Source organism: Panthera uncia, chromosome A2, assembly GCF_023721935.1.
Source record: "Panthera uncia isolate 11264 chromosome A2, Puncia_PCG_1.0, whole genome shotgun sequence".
Classification (NCBI taxonomy): Eukaryota; Metazoa; Chordata; class Mammalia; order Carnivora; family Felidae; genus Panthera; species Panthera uncia.
Window position 1 is genome coordinate 72369283 of NC_064816.1, and position 19883 is coordinate 72389165.

Consider the following 19883-nt stretch of genomic DNA (forward strand, 5'->3'; position numbering starts at 1 on the left):
TCTTGTGACATCAGGAAACATGGTGCACGTGTGACACGGGTCCAGGTCTGACACACCCGCCAGTCACATGACATGTGATACTGTCACCACCAGAATGTCTTAAACCAAGTGAGTCTGAATCTGCTGCCCTTGGAAGGAGAAATAACCTGGCACCTTCGCTGGCTGTGGCTCCCCTGGGGCCAGTGCCCCCAAAGAAGGCATCACAAGGACTCTCTCAGGGAAAGAGTTAGAAATGTGGAATTGACCATGATTATTACATCAATGCTGAATGTGGAGGTTCAGTTGCCATGCTGTCCATGGCCTTGGACTCTCAGTAATATTTCACCGAATGAAAACACACAGAGGCAAATGTAGGCTTTTGATTGTTTTTATTGTGCCTATTATGAAAAACAGCACAAAGTTCAGGCAGCAAGGATGAAGGCTTCCATGTATGTAAAATAAAAGGCCTCCAGGCAGTTATCTGGATACAGAGCCCCAGGGGCCGCGATGGAAGCTGCACGCCGGCTATACTCAGAGGTGAGGGTGCTGGGTGGCTGACGGGCTGGTGGGCGTGAAGGAGAGAGTGGTGCTGAAGCCCCCGTGAGTGCCCCCCGGCTCCACCCCTGACTCATGGCAGAGTCTGTTCTTGGTGCAGAGTGACATTTCCCGTTTGCCCAGTGGTTTGTAAGCCTGTTCTGCAATGATGACACATAGAAAAAGACATGTGAACTGAAATAACCCAAACCCAGAAAGAAAGCCCCGCTAGAGCCTCAGCAGACACCGTTAGCGACAGTAGCCAGTAAAGAAAAGTGGAGCCTTGGGCCACCATGGGTTAGGAACTCTTCTCATTGCGGCAGAGTGCTGGTCTCCCAAGTAGACGGTAGGCGATGATGATGGTGTAGACCACGCTCTTGACGAGGAGGATGATATAGGTGTAGTAGGCAGAGCTGGTCACTAGCTGCAGCTGTAGGGGGTCTAAAAGAAGCTATTTTAGTTTCACCTGTTGTTTTGAAAGGCTAGGACTTATTAATGGGAGGTAGGTCGTATTATGCAATTCTGATGACCTGGGTGGAAGTGACTTTCCTGCACCAACCCAACCCAACAGTAAACGTCTATACCACTGTCACCCCTACCACCACCACCAAGACAACCCAGAATCCAGCTTGCGGGTCAAGTGAATCAACTTCTGTGAAATTCACTTAGTATATTCCAAAGTCTTAAAAAGCAAGGTTATGTTTTAGATGAATGAGTCACCCTGCAAAAAGCATTGGTGATAAGTAGCTTTTGCCATTTCTTCACCCCCACCTTGTCTATAAGTTACCATAATAGCTAATATGCATTAACCACTAACTAAATGCCAAACATTTGATTTGAGAGTTTTGAGGGCAAAGCTTTAATCTTAAGTTTTCAATAACCTAGGAGATTATTATTTTCATTCCCATTTGACAGATAAATTGAGGACAGAGAAGGAATTTGTCTGATGTCATATAGTTAGTAAATACAAGCCAGATTTTAATCCCAGCAACATAATGTTCGAGAACACATTCTTACGTACTCTGATTCTGCACCTCCACAGGTTACAAATACCCCCAACAACAAACAGTTAAAAATATGTGTAAAGATAAATTGCTGATTTAGAAGCACCTTAGTCATCACACATTGTTCGTTAATGAAGTTCCTACTAACGGTATGGTCCATGGAAATTTGGTTGTGCTCATAGCAGGTTGGAAGGGAGGTTTTAGTGGAGGGTGTTGGCTGTGATGAGCACCGGGTGATGTATGGACGTGTTGAACCACTCACTATATTGTGCACCTGAAACTACTCTTACCCTGTATGTCAACTAACTGGAACTTAAATAAAATTTAAAAAAATAATAACAAAATGAAATAAAGTGGAAAAAAGTAGTCTCCAAAGAGTAAGAACTCCAGAATCATTAGCCCTTGGTGTGTGGAAAGGGACCCTGAGAGATGATGTGTTCATAGCTCCACGCCCTTGGTCAGGTAATATGTTACCTAAGGTCCAGAGGCCCCTCGATATTGCACATGGAAGGCAGATCGGCAGGGCTGGAGACAATGCTTCTTGTCACTTTCTTATACATACGTGGGGAGAAAGGGCCAGAAACCAGTACTTACCATGCATCAGGTAAATGAGATACCCTATGCTAGACATTTGCCATGTGTGACCCTATGTCTTTCATAACTGAGTTAGCTGTTGTTCGTTTTATTCCCGGTTGGCTCAGAAAATGCAAGTAATGTACCCATACTCATGCGCAAATAATTAAAAGACTGGGGTTAAAGTCCAGTCTGTGGCCCTTGAAGCCCTGCACTCACACCCATCCCCACGGGTGCCTGGCTTTGGGATTTCTTGCTCTGTGACTACATCTTACAGGTAGAATAGCAAACCAAGTAAGCGTATCAATTGTTGACTCAGATGGTCCATGTTGAGGCCTCAGATCCCGCTGTGCAGTGTGGTGCAAGGGACTTAGTTCATTTTAGCTCATTGCCTTCATGCATAAAATGTGAATGAAATCCTTCATAGTGAGTATTAGGAGAATTAAACAAAATGCACTCACAGTAACACAATGCCTTCTGTACAAGAACCTCTTAATGTCAGTTCATGTTATTAACTATGAACAAAAACAAAGACTTAAAAAAAAAAAAGCAACTCAATATCCTGTTTTCCTCAGACAGTAGAAACAAGGACCACAGAAATGAGTGAAATCTGTTGCTGAAAGACTTCGGAGCCCCTCACTGCACCCCTAAGTTATATAGTCCCCTCAATCCCAAACCCACAAAGATGTGAAGATGGCTCCTGGGAAACGATGGACTGACTTAAATTATCAGTCAGTCTATTTTGCAAGATCCTGCCATTGTGAGATTTCTACCTGAAGTCAGGGAAGTTCAACAGTTAAGTTGATTGGGAGGAAAAAATGCTATAGCATAACATAAAGGCACACACATACAAAAACTTACCATTTTCATCTTTCAGCGAAGCTTCTGTAGAATTAATAGCAGGGAGTTCTAAAAGAAAATAGAGAAGGTATTATTCAATTGTTCATATCCATTATTTGACATGTGTCTGAGTTGTGGGTGGATGGATAGATAGATACTTCCAGACATACACACATACAAACATACATACATACAATTTGGCAACCAAGAGGAGAGAGCCTAGACATATATGATCCCCACAATTTCTGGAATGATTGCTCCGTTACTATGTAATTCAGTAGATCGATTCACATATTCTATTTCCGCACATGAAGATGTTGAAGTTCACAAATGATGCATTTTTTTTTCTCACAACTAGAAGGTAATGTCTGAGACTATCTTGTTTTCCTTCTGCGCTCATCGCTCCTAGCACAGAGCCTGCCTCAACGTAGGTGTTCTATAAGTACTTGTTGACTGGAAAAATAACCGGAAATAGTGAATACTGGGCAATCCTCAGCACCCACGCAGACATGCGGAGTTGCTACAAAATGAATTCATCTAACCCTAGACTCCACAGGAGAATTTTACATGTTGGAAGGAGTCTGGTTGAGGTAAATTCACCTAAGTAAAGGCAAGAGGCCCTCCCTTTCCAAACCATGCACGCCCCCGTGGTGTGTGTGGGTGTGACAGCAATGCTAATGAAAGCCTGTACCTATCGAGTGATTACGACTGTGCCAGGCACTGTGTGAAAGGTTCACGTGCATTATCTCATCTGATCCCCCAGTCACACCGATGTGAGCTGAATTTGGAGGACTACATGTTACACAACAGGCAATAAGGTTTAGAGAGTCTAAGTAACTTGACCAGAGCCATGCCAGTAACTGGCTGAGCCAGCACTCAAACGGCAGTTGTGGGGGGTTAGATGAGCTAAAGCAAAAGCTCAGTGTTTCAGTGCACGCTGAAAGATTGGCCAAGTAATCATAGTTTTCTGAATAGATAAAACCTGAGGGGAGGGTTGTATTTCTCTAATGCGAAAAAACAAACAAACAAACAAACAAACAAAAAGCTGAAGTTACATAGAAAGACAAAATCCCTTAAAAAGATCATCGACTGTTGGCTGGACGGACAGTCCCAACATGTTTTGGCTTATCCTTTTTCTGCTTGATGAGTCCTTGTCCATACAGATACGGTTCTGGTATGCAAATTATTCACTCCACACCATCTTGTTTGGGCGCTCTTACATTCTAAATTCTAATAGGCTTTGGGGTAAATCACAGGAATAAAAATGTTTGTATAATCATGTTTACATGTTAAAATACCCTCAAAAATGGACTTTAAAGTGTCTTAAAAGTCTCTTTCTTTTCCATACAGTAGCTCTACTCATTAAAAGAAAAAGAAACATCTCTTATCACCATGAATTGATTGAGGTAGAAACATTAAGGTAACAATTTTCCAAATTAAAATCTGTGTGTGTGTACCCTAGGTTCACTTTCTCAATCAAGGTTGGTTGAAAACTTAGACCATATAGTTTTATCTCTTCCAAATCATTTCATGGATTCATGTTTCCATGTTCTATATATTTTTAGCTTTCATCAAAAACAAAAACAACAGGGGCGCCTGGGTGGCGCAGTCGGTTAAGCGTCCGACTTCAGCCAGGTCACGATCTCGCGGTCCGTGAGTTCGAGCCCCGCGTCAGGCTCTGGGCTGATGGCTCGGAGCCTGGAGCCTGTTTCCGATTCTGTGTCTCCCTCTCTCTCTGCCCCTCCCCCGTTCATGCTCTGTCTCTCTCTGTCCCCAAAATAAATGAAAAACGTTGAAAAAAAAAATTAAAAAACAAAAAAACAAAAAAACAAAAAAACAAAAAAACCTTACTAGAATCAGCATTAAAAATTTGCTGTAGAATGGCATTAACAGAAATACCCTCATTAGCTCTGTTCCATTGAGAAGACCTTGGGAGACATGCGTTTCCAAAATTAAGTGCCAAGTAAAACACATCTCACAAATAGGAACTTCTCCCTTTTCGATAATCATCACCATGGAACTTACTCTAGTTTACTTCGATCACTATAAAAACCAACATCTAAAGGATTACAGTGGTTACATTAAACTTGTGCTTTGCTCATTTGCCTCCTCTCTGTTTCTTAGCTGTAGAAATTTTTAAAAATTAGGGCTGTCTGCACTCTTACTTCAGTTAGTTTTAGGAGAGGATGCACATAAATACAAGAAGCACATGAATAAATGCATTCATGTTATATTTTCAAAAGCAAGCATTTTCACTGACATGATTGTATTTCTTCTTCATCACAGCCAGGGAGAAAGCAGAGATAAATGTTCAACCCTAATTTGATCATTGGAAACACTAAGGATCCAAGAAGGTAAAGATTTATTTCAACAATTTTAAGCGGTATACAGCAAAGGTCTTTGCACATTTAGTTACGTGCGTGTTCCCCCTGCTTCCAAAGGGCTTGGTAACCACAGAGAAAAGTACAAACTAGTCCTGTCCAGTGGGCCCTCTTGGGCTGTGGTCTCTTATGTCAAGGCTCAGGACTTGACTTCTGAGTCTAGAGGTTATTGGATCACAGCCGGGTGCCCACGCTATCGAAAAATGATCAGCATTTGTACCAATGGTGATCCTACAGGACACCATGGCTGAATCACAAGTGACCGTGAGTGATTAGGAAACATGTATTCACTCTACTGTAGTGATCCTCCTGGGGACAGTGGTCCATCCTGCATCCTTTCCAGGCCTGGCACACACTCGTTCCGCAATGTTTGCTGGGCAGCATTTCCCAGGGGTAGAAACACATCCATTGTGTAGAATGGAAGAATATTTGTATACATTAGCCTCACACAGTCTTTACTTACCAAATTTCACCTTAGAGTGGTATGTAAAATTCAAATATGAGAAACAGAAGACCATACTAAAACCTCAGCAACCAATTTACTATTTTTGTTGAGCGCGATCTGTCTCCACCAAATGAACAGCATTTTGTCGCCTATGACTCATTGTTTATGGGTTATACTTTGAGTAGAGCAAGATTAAAGTGAGAGGGACTTTGCTGAGTAGAACATTCCTAAAGATGTATAATTGTTCTAATTTCCTCATCAAGTACAATCCTTAAAAGTGGACTCTCTTTCGAGCGTTTATGATTTGGGAGGATGCTAGGTGCTTTTGCATGTACTGTTTCATGTAATTCATATAATGACGCTAAAAATATCACTGTAACCTTAACATTTTGGTTGATGAAACTGAGGTCAGAAAGGCTAAATGAATTTTTCTTGTTTTTTTTCTTTGTATGTTACAAAGTCAATACTATTTTAGTTCTATGGGGAAATAGCAGGACATTTATGCTACCATTAAAAGTAACAACATTTAAGAAAGATTTCTATTTGTTTCTTTTCATTAATATTTGACAGCAAAGGTGGGATATTTCCTTTGACAAAAGGGTTACTGGTATATACACACATACCTGTGTTTATTGAAGGAAACAGAATCTCTTGATCAACCCCTCCTTTATTCTTCTCGTGTTTGACAATACATTTGTGTTCTTTATCCATTGACTTTTCTGTCACAGTCAGCCAGGTGTATTTCATGTATGTGTCCTTATTCTTCATGGTGTTTCCCTGCTGGGATTTCAGAATTGTTTTGCCATCTTTCTCTTTCCAATCTACCTTGATAACATCAGGGAAAAAATCCTCAAGAAGACAAAGATATGTTCCAGTCTTATGGAGTGTTCTTTCAGCAGGTGAAGGAAGAAAAATCATGGGCTTGGGGGAAGTGTCTTCATTAGGGCTTTTATCTGTTGGAGAAAATGGAATAGCAATTAAAGCTATTACTAGAAAAATGGAAACATTGTGTGGTTGGAACCACCTGGCACATAGTAAAAGGAAGGAAAAGTTGCCATAGAATTAGTGCTTATGGTGGCCTTTCCTCCACAATGGTTCTGAGTTGCTTACCTTCTTAGTTTCCATGGGAAAAAGAGGGTCAAGAAGTTACATAACTTGCCCAAAGTCACAGCTACTAAGTGGCAGAGTCGGGATTAAAACATGGAATTTTTTTAAACAATACACAATCGCTTGTTTGAATGGGAAATATTTCCAGGTGTACTTGACAACCTATCGAGTTGACCCTGGGTGGCTCAGTCAGTTAAGCATCGGACTTCAGCTTGGATCGTGATCTCGCAGTTCTTGAGTTCAAGCCCAGCGTGGGGCTCTGCGCAGAACCTGGAGCCCATTCCGAATTCTGTGTCTCCCTCTCTCTCTGCCCCTTCCCTGCTTGCACTCAGTCTCTCTCTCAAAAATAAATAAACATTAAAAAAAAAATTATAGAACATCTCGCTTTCACGTCTGAATCACGTCAGGACTTCATGTAGGGCAATGTTTAAAGCTGCACTTCCAAATTATTTACACCTTGAATTTAGAAACAAAGTCTCAATATATCCAAAAGTGCTATTTCAAAACTGATTATTTTCAGAAATGCTTTTATATTAAAGCCTTATCAAGTAACACCCTTATCAGAACTTTTGTTTTGCTGTGGAAAATGTTCACTGAAAGCTTATTTCCTATTAGCATTTCATCTGAAGTTTATATGTGACCAAGAGAACACCATATTTTGACTCTCAGAGTCTCCCTCTAAGTTGAATCTGCCCTAGAAAGCTGCTGAACTTGTAACCCACAATATTTGGTGATTTCACTGGCTGAATAATATGTAACTGGTGTAATGTTACCTGTTATGATTCCAGAGTTTCCTGCAGACATAATGTCAAAACATATAACAAAAATCATAGTTTTCAGGGACATGTCATTTGAATGTTGGTATGTTACTTGATACATTTACTGCTGATTTAATGGTTATAATTATAAATGTTGGAACCATTTTAAAATTGATTTCCAACTGAAATGCAGGTGCTTTACTGATATTCTCTTTGGGCTAGTTTGGTATTAGTTTAATAATTCAAAGGACAATTTCTTAAGAAAAAAGTTCATTTGAGAAGAACAGAAAAAAAATTCTTTTGGGGGGCTCTTAATATACTCTCTTTTTTTTCTTTATTTTTTCTTTTTCTTTTTTTTTTTTTTTTAGAAAAAAAGATTCTTGAGAATTTCTGCCTGTGTAGCTAAGCTCCTAATTTTTATACTAACTCAGTAAGCAAACGATGAGTTCTTATTTAGGCTGTAGGTAGAATTAGGTCATAATGTGCTCTTTTTTTTTTAATGTTTATTTAGTTTTGAGAGAGACAGAGACAGAATGCGAGTGAGTTGGGGGCAGAGAGAGAGGACACAGAAGCCGACATAGGCTGCAGGCTCTGAGCTGTCAGCACAGAGCCCGGCATGGGGCTCGAGCTCATGGACTGCAAGATCATGACCTGAGCTGAAGTCGGATGCTTAACTGACGGAGCCACCCAGCCACCCCTATAATGTGCTTCTTTTAAGTATACACATCTTGCTTGTAGTGCATATGTATTTTATTGATTATAACAGTAAGACATCGTATATTTCGCCAACCACATACTTTGTTTTTAGTGTAAAAAGCATGTTAGATAGACAAGATTAATTTTTCAATTGTACATGATATTTAAATGACTTTAGCCTCTAGTCAATATATTAAAGAAACTAATTTTCATTTTTGAAAATTTGTGGGTGTTTTAATTGGACCGCTTCTGATTCATTATAGTGAAGAACTCAAAAATCAAATGATGAACTTGATAAATTTCTAGACGGTAGCATACCGTTTTTACCCTCTGTCCCCTTTCCTTAACCAAATTCTTGATGTTTTACTGTTTTCAAGATAAAATGAATCTTGAACTTCCACAATTTTCTCAATGGAATAATGAACTGAGCATTAAAGCATCCATTTGATTATATACGGCTCATGCCTGTATTTTGGGTAATTATCTTACATAGTTTTTCCTTCAACATTCTTTTTTAAACCTGTTAACAGTGATTTTTATGATGAAGATCATTTTTATGATGCAAAAATAGAAACCAGATTCTAAAATAAATAAGCCTGTCTGGTATATTTATATACATTTATTTTCATAACCATAAAATACATTTGAGTTAAGTTGCCTGAGCTATTTATATTTTAAGATGCATCCATATGAATTTTAAATAAATGTACCAAGTGTCAACTACATTTTCAATTTGCAAGGGTGATACTTCAAACCTGCATATTGATGTTGATTTAATTCTGTTCTACTTTTTTAATTTTTCCTTTATTAAACAAATAATTATAGCTATTTCATATTTAAAATGTGTGGGGAATACGTTTAGGAATTCCCTGGGCATGCACCAATGGGTTAACAAGGCATAAAGAATTACAAAGCCATAAGTTACTCACACCCAAGTTTGGGTAGATAAGATTAGGCCCCCAGAATAAAGTAGGGTGGGGCCAAGGCCCCCAGGATAGAGAGGGGGGCAAAGGCCCCCAATACAAAAGTATATAAGGTAAGCAAGATTAGGTATTCAGGACCAAAATGCCCCCCAATTTAGTACTATCGCAGAAAGCTGCTTTCACAGGAGGGAAGGACCGAATTAGGTAAAGAGGTACAGAGGGCTATAGACCCGGGGTGTTGCAGGTGATGCTGCCCAGGGCAGAGCTGATTAGCAAAAGAAAAGGTGCCTTGTTAACCCTGAGGTTACATGCTCTGTAGCTAAGATAAGGAGACATAGCGCCTCCTGTCTGCCATTAACAACCATCTGCCCATCTGCCCAGCGCCAGGATTTTGCTTTATATTGACCCAAACCCCAAACCCCATATATCTTCAAAACCCCCTTTCCCTCATAGCCACGAGTTAATGTTCGCAGTTTCATTGTCTCTTTGTGCACTTCCATCATGTTTGTAAGCCTTCTGATCTTAATAAATACAGGGCAAGGATCCTTATTCGGGGCACTTGTCTTTTCCCGGACATGAGCCATCTCTCGCATTTTAATCCTGCATCCGCTCTCTTGCTGGCCAAGAGAGAGCTTTAGACTCAGAGTCTATGACAAAAATGTATTTCAAATGTATGACATTTCTAACTTTATTTAAAGGTCTAGCTATATTTAAAAAGTTTAAACATTTTTCTGATAAATATGAGCATGAAGGCGAAACTTGTTGGTGCCTGAGTGTGTCTGTTGAAGGTCACCATCTGTGAATGACATTCAATGTCATGGTGCCCACAGTAATGATGCAGCGGTAGCATGAAATGCTTTTGTTTAAAGACCATTTCTTCATTTTAGAAGATGGATCTGGAAAGTAATGTCCGCTATTTCACTTCACATTCCTCCTAAAGGACTCACGCATTGAAGTCCTTTTCTCATTTTATGGCGGGAAACATATAACAAATACGAAAATTTGGAGATCTTCATTTTATTAGATAATATAAAGTATGGACTCCACCACATTTTTTCCTACTTTTGAACATTAAATTTTACCCTGTGCTTTCTGTTAGGAAATCCCAGACCTTTTTCATCTGCTCTCCATAGTGCTTTTGATCCTCTCTTTTTATTCCATGGCCTCACTGTACTTGTGTATTCTATTTTAGGCCTTCTCAAATAGGTTTTGGAAATAGGCAGTTGAAATAAATGAGAAATGATTTGTGCGTTCGGGTTTGTTTCATTTGCAGCTTCAGAGGTTGATAGTTTTGCAAATCTAACTCGAAGGTGACATGAAAACTGAGAGAAGATGTTGGCAAATCCCGCTCTGCAATACAAACACAAAACATGCAGAATTCAAACACACTGAAATGCTGGGACATGAGGTGAAGCTTTCGTTCCCAACATCATCCCTCATGAAACAGGGGTTGTCTTATGTTTCGGTCCTGGGCAACCTCTCGTTTTAAAGGATGCTCTTCTAATGCTCTACTTTGATCAGACAATACTCCTTAGACAAGGTGTCAACCTGAAATAAACGCAATGCTCATTTTAGAGGTAGCACTGGTAAAAGACAATAAAGAAGTTTAACATGGATTTGGTAAACAGTACTTGGGAACAAAGTCTCTACCCTTTACATTTACATTGCACAAATATAGAGTAACAGAGTAAATGAAAACAATGCTTTTTAAAAATTTTGTAAGTGGGTAATTTTTTCTTTTTTTCAGATAAAATATTCGGTGACATCATCATGAGGAGATCCCAAAACACTGGGACCCTGAGATAGCTCAGAAATGTGCTCGAAAGTATACATTTTAGACGCATGTGAAGAGTTTGAACAAAATTTTTGATGAAATGTCAGGGCACAAAAAGCTGTATTTCTCAACTTATTTTGTACTGATATCTTTTTTAACTTTGTAGGTGTAATTCAATTAAGATATTAAATACACAAGGGAATACTTGGCTTTTTATCTGTATCACTGCAAGCTTATATATTCAGGTTGCGCAATCTCTTCTCTTTTTATTTTATATCTGGATCTTTCCATTGAAAAATGAGAGATCACCTTATGTTCTGGCAGGCAATAGTGGAGGTAATGCTTATTCCATTATCATCATTTTTAGAAACAGGTGACAATGAGCCATAGAAATTGAAAGCATACTGCAAATTAAACCGTTTGTTCTAAAGTGACCTATAGACTAGATGGTAATTAACGTATTTTTCTGTACTCCTGATAATATAAAGAACTCCAAGGGATGGTAATTTGAAATGACATTTTTTTTTATCACTGACCATGTCCCAACCTTTATGGTTCTTATTGACATATTTAATTTCATTTAGTCTCTGTAACATCCACCTGAGATGGTTGTTACAGGGACAGAATCAATGGATGGAAATATAGCAAATATTAGCAGTAATAAGTGTCACTAAACTTTTTTTAATGTTTTCATTATTTTTTTCTCTGTTCTTATTTTCATAATGAACATGTATTATTTTTATAATTTTAAGAAAGCAATAGTGACTGAATCAAAATCTAAACGCTAAGGAATGGTTATACAGAAAGTGATAGATGCAGAGTCATAGTCCAGATTTTTCTCTGCACCACACTCCTCTAAAACACTTTTCAGGACTCCATGCATTATATGTCTGTCACCATTGTTTAATTGGATTGCTAGAATTTACATGGAGTATGTAGTCAGTTGGAAAAAAGAGGACCAAAAACTTGCTTTTCGATTTATGAATTCATTTGTGCCTACGATCACAACTATTGTGGCAAAAAACCACATCACTTCTTTCATTTTTTTCAGTGTTTTACCACCTTTGTGAAAATTCTTGAAAAATTTTTATTTGACGAGACCTAGTGCTCTGGAAACATCTGTGTGAGATGTTCTCCCTCATCAGGCAAAATTTCACCTCTAAGGCTAACGAGGAATGAACAAATACAGTATACTGCATTTAGAGGGGAAAAACCTAGCTTAACGTTCTTGCATATGTTTATGCAGTTAAATATCTTGATACTTGATAGTAATCATCCTTTGACAAAATGAAAGTTCAGCAATATTTTATTCCTTCTTTTCCATTGATTATTTTTGGAATTAAATAAATAAGATACACAAACTTTACAAGACGTTCAAGACCGAAATCCCAAATGGCTCTAACATCTCCCCTGCCCTTAGAAACCCCCAGTTGCTCTAGCCAGTTAGCTCCTTGTGAATGTCCTCCACGCTAGATCAGGTGGCAACTACCCCCAAGGATCAGGGCAGAGTCTCCAAACTCTCTAAGGATCCTGCTGTTATCTGTGAACATACTGGGACCAAATCCTAGAATTCTGAGCCAGCACTGGTATCACCATCTCCCCTCCCCGCACTTTACTAAGAATGGAAAGAAAAGGCTCCTATAACCCTGAGCAGTGTGCCAGGACCGAACACTTGTATTCGCAATAGCCAGACCGATCACACTGTCTGAAGAGCTTTTACACAATCTCCCTTTGTGCCAGTTTTAAGGTTGTGCCCATATTTTTTCAAGGTTTATATAAAGACATAAAAATGGGCCCCACTACCATTAAACAAACATGAAACTCAAACAAAATCACATTAGATATGAACACAGTCGAGAATTGAGGAACTGACCTCTGTCTGCCTGGTCAGCTTGGTTCTGTCTTTCCATCTCAGTCACACAAGTTGGAAAGTATGATTTTACCTTTTCTTACTATTTTCCTGATGCTCAAATCTCTTCCCTTAAAGGGTTTTCTTGTATGATATCCCTTCTTTTACCGGAGTATGACTTGCAGTTATCATTTCTTTTGTTTTCAAAGAGGAACCAAAAAGTATTTAATAAATGAGTGTTCAATATTTTTATAGTTTTTTTTTAATTTCTACATATTGAGGGGGTAGTTATCTTGTTTGTAAAGTTCTTTCCAGAATCCTGTCGCCCTTGATAGTAGACCAGATGAGTTGTTACAGAGTCTGAAATATTAATAATGATCTCTAAACTTACTTATTCCTGAAAGACTACCTATTTGAACTTGAAATTACCCCAAGAGTTTCCAGGGAACTCATCTAAAATCCTGAGCTGTTCATCAGAGGATCCTGTCTGGTCTGGTCTTTCTGCCGCTGTCCCGGCCTGAACGGAAAGACAGCTGTGGGTCATGAGGCCGAGTCCTGCTTGTAGGTCACCTGCTCCAGCTCTCCTGCCCCAGTCAGTGTTTCCGGCGCACTTGATGCCGATGTGGAAAGAAGACTGAATGTGATGGTGTGGAAAGGACTTGTCATTTTATAGCAATACCCTAAGAATCACATTTTGAAAATCCAATTTTTGAACGTGTATTCAACATGACTTATTTGATCATTTGTGGAGGAGAGAGGCAATTATAATGCCATGATTAGAAGCAAAAGCATCAGTTTCTGCATGAGGAGTAATACAAATTGAGCTATTAGTAATTAAGCATTCAACTAAAGAATCTATTTAAAAAGTCAGGCTGCAGATGAGTAAATATCAGATTATAAAAACATGGCTTCATGTTTCTAATATCACATCATGGTCCAGACCATGCATTTTGGAATGGACAAGTCTCTATTGGATCCCCCTCTATGCCATAGTAATAAGCCATGTGAGTTAAGGCAAATAACTGAACTTCTTCAAGCCTTAATTTCTCCATCTGCAAATTTGGAATAAGAGGATTTTCTGTATAGGGCTGTTGAGGAATGAATGAGATAAGGCGCTGAAACTGGTCAGCATGGTATCTGGCCCTCAGTGAATCTTAGCTAATATTATTATTCTCTTTAATGGGATGGTTTCAGGCCATTTTATCAAATTATTCCACAAAACAAAATGTATGGATTTTGTAAGCAATAGGTATTATAAATTAAAAAAGCAAGAGAGCTCATAATTCCAAGACATTTTGTGTCTCCTACAGACACACGCCGAAACACATAGGGCCCAATGATGCCACAACCTAGAATAGTTGTCCTGTAGACTAGAAGTTTTTTGAGTTTGGGGGTTGTGTCTTCTTTACCCCTTTCCTAGCATCCAGCACAGAAACTGTGTTCAATAAGTGTTTGCTGAGACAACAAATGAGCAAATGAAAATGTAAAGCCCTGCAGACAGACTCTTTTCACGGACTGTGGAGCTAAAATGATTTGTTGAGTTCATAGTTCTATTCAACTGGACCATCTCTTAAGAAATATCACAAGACTCGCAATGGCACGGATTTTTGCTAGTCTTACCCTGCCCTCTAAGAAGCCAGAGTAATAAAATAAGAGGGGTTGTTGATGTTTTATGGTCAATTACTGTAAGAGTAAAAATTTTTGCACTGCATTAAGGGTGAGATCCAAAGCAATCACAGATTTTGCAGGTTATTAGAGAAAGAAGCATTACTCATTAAGAATTCATACTAGAGGTACTTAATCAAAGTGTTTCTCTTAAAGAGACCATCTATAAGAAGAGCATCTTGAACCCGTAACTCACACCAAGGGTTTAAAGACACCATCCTAAAAATAATTTTAATTTCAAGCCTTGGTCTATTTGTGCATGTGCGTATTGTCAAAATATAGAATTTCAGTTTACTTGCAAGCAGGTAAGTAAATAAGCCATTTTCAAAGTAATTCATTTACATACAGAGTTTCCAGTAGCTGCAAAATGGCTCTCTGTATGCTGACTTGATCATATAGATCATTTGTTTTCTCTAAAAAGCATCTCTTGGTTTTTTATTCACACAATCAAAGTAGAACAACGTTACTTACCTGGGGGAGTTACTATGAGCTTAGTTCCTTCTGCAAATATCTTGATCCATCCTGATTCATCACACTGGTTAGAGCTTCTACAAAAACGTCAGCCTTGTCCTGAGCCTCATGGCATGACCAGCAAGTAGAAACCTTGTCCTGGCAATTTGATCTTCTGGACTCCCTTGGAAGTCTTTGAATATAGGCTTCATGGCATCTGACATTTTATAAATTTTCCTCAGATTGGTTGATAAAAATCTGTGTTTTCCAAGGAGTCGGTAATTACAGAAAGTGCTGATAGAAAATGGAAACAATTAGAGCACAAGTAGAAAGAAGAGAGAGAGAGAGAGAGAGATTGGGAGTAACTTGTCATCCAACTACTCATTTAAATTACCAGGAGGGGCACCTGGGTGGCTCAGTCGGTTGAGTGTCCGACTTTGGCCTAGGTCATGATCTTGCCTTTCCCAAGTTCCAGTCTCATGTCGGGCTCTGTGCTGACGGCTCAGAGTCTGGGGCCTGTTTCAGATTCTGTCTCTCCCTCTCTCTTTCTCAAAAACAAAAATAAACATTAAAAAAAAAATAAATTACCAGGAAAAGTGTTCAGTCAATTAAAATGTTTTGATTTCCAGGTGTTCAAGTGTGTGAAACTACTCAGAGATCACATCAAAGGAAAAGCCCTTCTCTTCTCAGAAACACCAGACCTGCTCTGTTAGCAATCTGGGATTGTATTTCTAAAGGAGGAAACTCTTTAGTAACCAAAAATACAAAAATGCCAACAGAAATATACTCAAGAAATGTGAACAGTGTTGTCCAGTTTTAAATCAGCTACTTTTACCATTTGACAACATGATTCTCTACCACACAGTGCAAAAATGAGAAAATAATTGTGTAATGACATTCCCGCCCCCCCCACCGAAATAAAAGAAGAAATCTGTAGAAGTCTTTCTTCCATGAAATACTAGATTCCTATTTAAACCATAATTTGAAAACAAAATCCAGTTCTCTGATATGTTGAAAAAAAGAAGTGATTCTGTGATCTTCAGAAATGCACTTGTAGTCCTCTCTCTGTGGTTAACTAGCTCTGGCCGAGCTTTTGCCATCACTGGGTCTCTGCATCCCCATTGGTTGTGTGGGCATTGGGCTCTGTATGTCCAAAGGGCCCTTGCTGTTCTAACAGCTCATAACCTGTGACTAAGGACAGGAAAGGTTGGGCTGTGGTTGCTCAAGTGGGAAAGAAGTTGAGAGTTAGTAATAGAGAAGGTTTTCTTATAGGTCCTTCTGACTCTGTGATATTGTGAGATCCCAGTGGGCACCATATTAGGTGGCCTTACTGGACTTCAGGACATTTTTGATTATCAGGTAAAAGCCTCCATTTTCTTTCTTATCTGTGTCCAAGCCAGAATTGGACTAGTCTTACAGGTAATATTGGTTAATAGGATTGGATATAGGATTCGTTTCAGGGGCCCTGCTTCTTTTCGTTGTTACCAGTGGGTCTACTTGAGGGAATCCCCAGAGTACATGCAACACATGTCAACTGTTCTGTCTGGTGTTTGGGGAGAGGAGAGTTGATCCTGAGAGATTCTCATTTTGGTGGCTCCATTTGAGAACCAAAGGAGTAAAATCAGAGGCGCTTGAATAAATTGAAAGTGGACATAAAAACAGTAAGAAGATAAGCAAGGGGTATAGTCAACATACAAGCCCAAGCCAAAGACCCACATAAATCCATTTGGTTGGCACTGCCAGTGATTGGTCAGAATGGACTCTAAGAGGGGGGCATGAATCAGGACTGGGAAGGCAGGGCCAGGCCTCATTCTTCAGAGGCCAGGACGTGAAAGGAAAGTTTGTTTTAGAACCAATGAAAAAGCTTCTCTGTAAGACCTGTCTCAATGTTATTTTATTATGTCCCTGGTATAAAGAACCAACAGATCCCAGCACCTCACCAAGACACCTATGTAATAATAATTCAATGTTATCTTCCTTTTGGGGGCAATACCTCCATAATTTTCCTTTAGGTTTTGCTTCAAACACACGTACCTTTGAGCTCTTTTTCATCCCTGAGTTATAGATTTTTCACCAATTTCATGAGTGTGGCAGCTATATGGCTATCATGAGAATTGGAAGAAAACTCTTACCACTGTATAATAAGAAATGAGATAATAACCTCAAAACATTATGCAGAAGTATGTACATTTACATGGACATCTTATAGATCATTAGTTTGTAGAAAGTTCCCAAAGCTTGTTGAAATTTAATAATTAATGTAGTTATTGCTTTAGATTATATGACGTTTCTATACTCTGCTGTGAATGAAGAAAAATCTTGGAGGAAGAATTCACAATTCTTAACTCTTCAAAATAAAGCAGACTTTACTGTTGTTTGGAGGACGATGTAAGATGTGACTTTTAAAGAGCCCCTGAGCTCCTGTGTTAGCTGAGATGGCTCAGGGAAGAAGCTCGGTTGTAATGGGAACTGACACTGTGATGTGCTGACCCTGTGCTCGAACTGTCCTGTGTGGAACCTCCTTCAGTCCTCAGCAACCCTATGAGAAAGATCTGGTAACGTTCCTGGATCGTGCTGTCAGTTAAGTGGCTGAGCAGGAATTCAAATCCAGGTTTTTATCACTCCAAAGGCTTTATGGGGGCCCCTGGGTGGCTCAGTTGGTTAAGCATCTGACTTCAGCTCAGGTCATGATCTCAAGGTTCATGAGTTCGAGCCCCGCATCAGGCTCTGTGCTGACAGCTAGGAGCCTGGAGTGTGCTTTGGGTCCTGTGTCTCCTTCTCTCTCTGTCCTTCCCCTGCTCATGCTATCTCTCTCTCTCTGTCTCTCTCAAACAAACAAACAAAAACAACAAAGGCCTTGTGGTTTTCATCATTCTCCTATTCATTCATTCATTCATTCATTCATTATTCATTCAAAACCAGCAAACCATTTTGCACATTGGATATGGCTTCCTTCCCAGGAAGATTCTCATAGACGGAGAAGTGGAAAATTCAGGACACTTACAAAAGCCATCCAAGTCCCCAAGAGGGATAAGAATAGACGATAAAGTGACCTAACTAGAAGAAACATCAGATTACATCCTTGGGCTCCTAGCACAGACCTTGCTGAGGACACAGATGCAAGAGACAAGTCCTGTAGAGACAGTGGCCAGGTCCCTGTGGGAGGCAGAAAGGCGTGTGTATGTGTTTGCAGGGGTGTGGGGTCATGGGAGGGTTTTTGTTCAGTGTTACTGGCGCATTTCCATACAGTGGATCCCAGCAGGCGCAGTAATACAGCCCAGCATCATCCTCACTAATTTTGTGTATCCTCAGGCTCGCTGGCAAATCCCTCTGTCGTTTTCTGGCTTCATATTTTTCCTCACTAACACCTTGTTCGTGGACCACATTTTCATTTGAGGAAATATACAGAATGCGTTTTAGAGGCTGGTCTGGCCTCTGTCGATACCAGTGTATATTTACGTTTTTCTTTAAGACACCTGTTTTTACTTGGCATTCTAAAAATGCTGTGTTTCCTTTTTTCTTGGTAATGGATGGTATGAATTGTGTTATGAAAATGCCTCCATTTGTATCTGAAAGAAAAACAAAAGCAACAATTAGCAAAATTTAGACATTCATTGAAATAATACACCTTTCTTCCCCATTAATGAAAAGCTTGGTGTCAGGGGGTCAACATTTTCTTCCGGAAGAATTCAAGGTCATGGTGAAATTTGTAGTTTACTTTGAATGACCTTGTGGGTGGCCTTCTGCCCACATGGGCCACTAGATTGTCGATGCTTAATATCACCTTTCTTCACTGAATGAAATGCCCCGTGGGTAGAGCCACTCACAGCTGCAAAGGGAGGCCACCAGGACCAGCTGGGACAGGAGCCACATTCTGCCAGCACTTGTCAGGAGAGGTGGTTGAATACAGGGCTGATCACAGCGCAGATCTGGTGGCTGTTGCCGTAAGAGGAAGTGGTGCTCTGAGCACACAGCTAAGAACCAGAGGAAGAGACCCACAGAATTTACCCCAAATCATCCTGCAAATAAGGCTACTAACCTGCTTTATCAGCAGATTTCTCTCATTACTGTGCATTTGTTATCCAATGATATTAATGTAAAGAAGCCATTTTCCTGGTAAAGGACTATTGTCCTTCACCAGTTCAAATCAGAGAGTGGGAGGTGGGGGGGTAATTCTTACAGTTTTTCTATGAGTTATGAATTATCTGCTTCCTCTCTCTGTCTCTATGTCTGTCATTCTCTCTCTCTCTCTTTCTCTCTCTCTCTCTCTGTCATTCTCTCTTTCTCTCTCATATCTTTCCATTGTCATTTGGGTAATATCTAGTGGCCCATAGTCTTTCCTCATTTATCTTAAATCCACTGATGAGCCTTTCAGGGCATTCTTCATATCTGTCACTGTGTTTTTTATTTCTTGCATTTCCTTTGATTCTTTCCATCTCTCTAATGAAATGATTTGCCTGATCTTGCATCTTGTTTACTTTTCCTATTAGATTAGATCCTTTAAAGCGTTCATCAAAATTATTTTAAGTTCCCTGATGGTTCCAACATCTCTGTCATGTCTCAGTCTGGTTCTGGTGACTGGTCTGGGTCCTCACACTGTGTTTCCTCTTGACTTGCTCTACGCCTCTGGGTGTCTGGCTGGAAGCTGGCCACATTGTGTGGTAGAGTAGATACTGAGATAAATATGTTTTGTGCTTGAAAACGAACACGCCTTGGGGTGCCTGGGTGGCTCAGTCGTTTAAGCGTCCAACTTCGGCTCAGGTCATGATCTCACGGTTTGTGGGTTTGGGTCCTGCATCCGGCTCTGTGCTGACAGCTCAGAGCCTGGAGCCTGCTTCCGATTCTATGTTTCTGTCTCTCTTTCTCTAGCCCGCCCCTCCCCTCCCCTGCTCATGCTCTGTCTCT

The 19883-nt window shown here is 39.8% G+C and overlaps 1 gene segment (V, D, J or C); it reads right to left on the reverse strand.

The window, feature by feature from the left end:
• Positions 1 to 318: 318 nt before the first annotated feature.
• LOC125929818 (T-cell receptor gamma chain C region DFL12-like) lies at positions 319 to 18947 on the reverse strand. The segment is given in 6 exon segments: positions 319 to 954; positions 2952 to 2999; positions 6380 to 6709; positions 15000 to 15073; positions 18226 to 18547; positions 18806 to 18947. Coding segments are annotated over 6 exon segments (1012 nt in total).
• Positions 18948 to 19883: the final 936 nt, after the last annotated feature.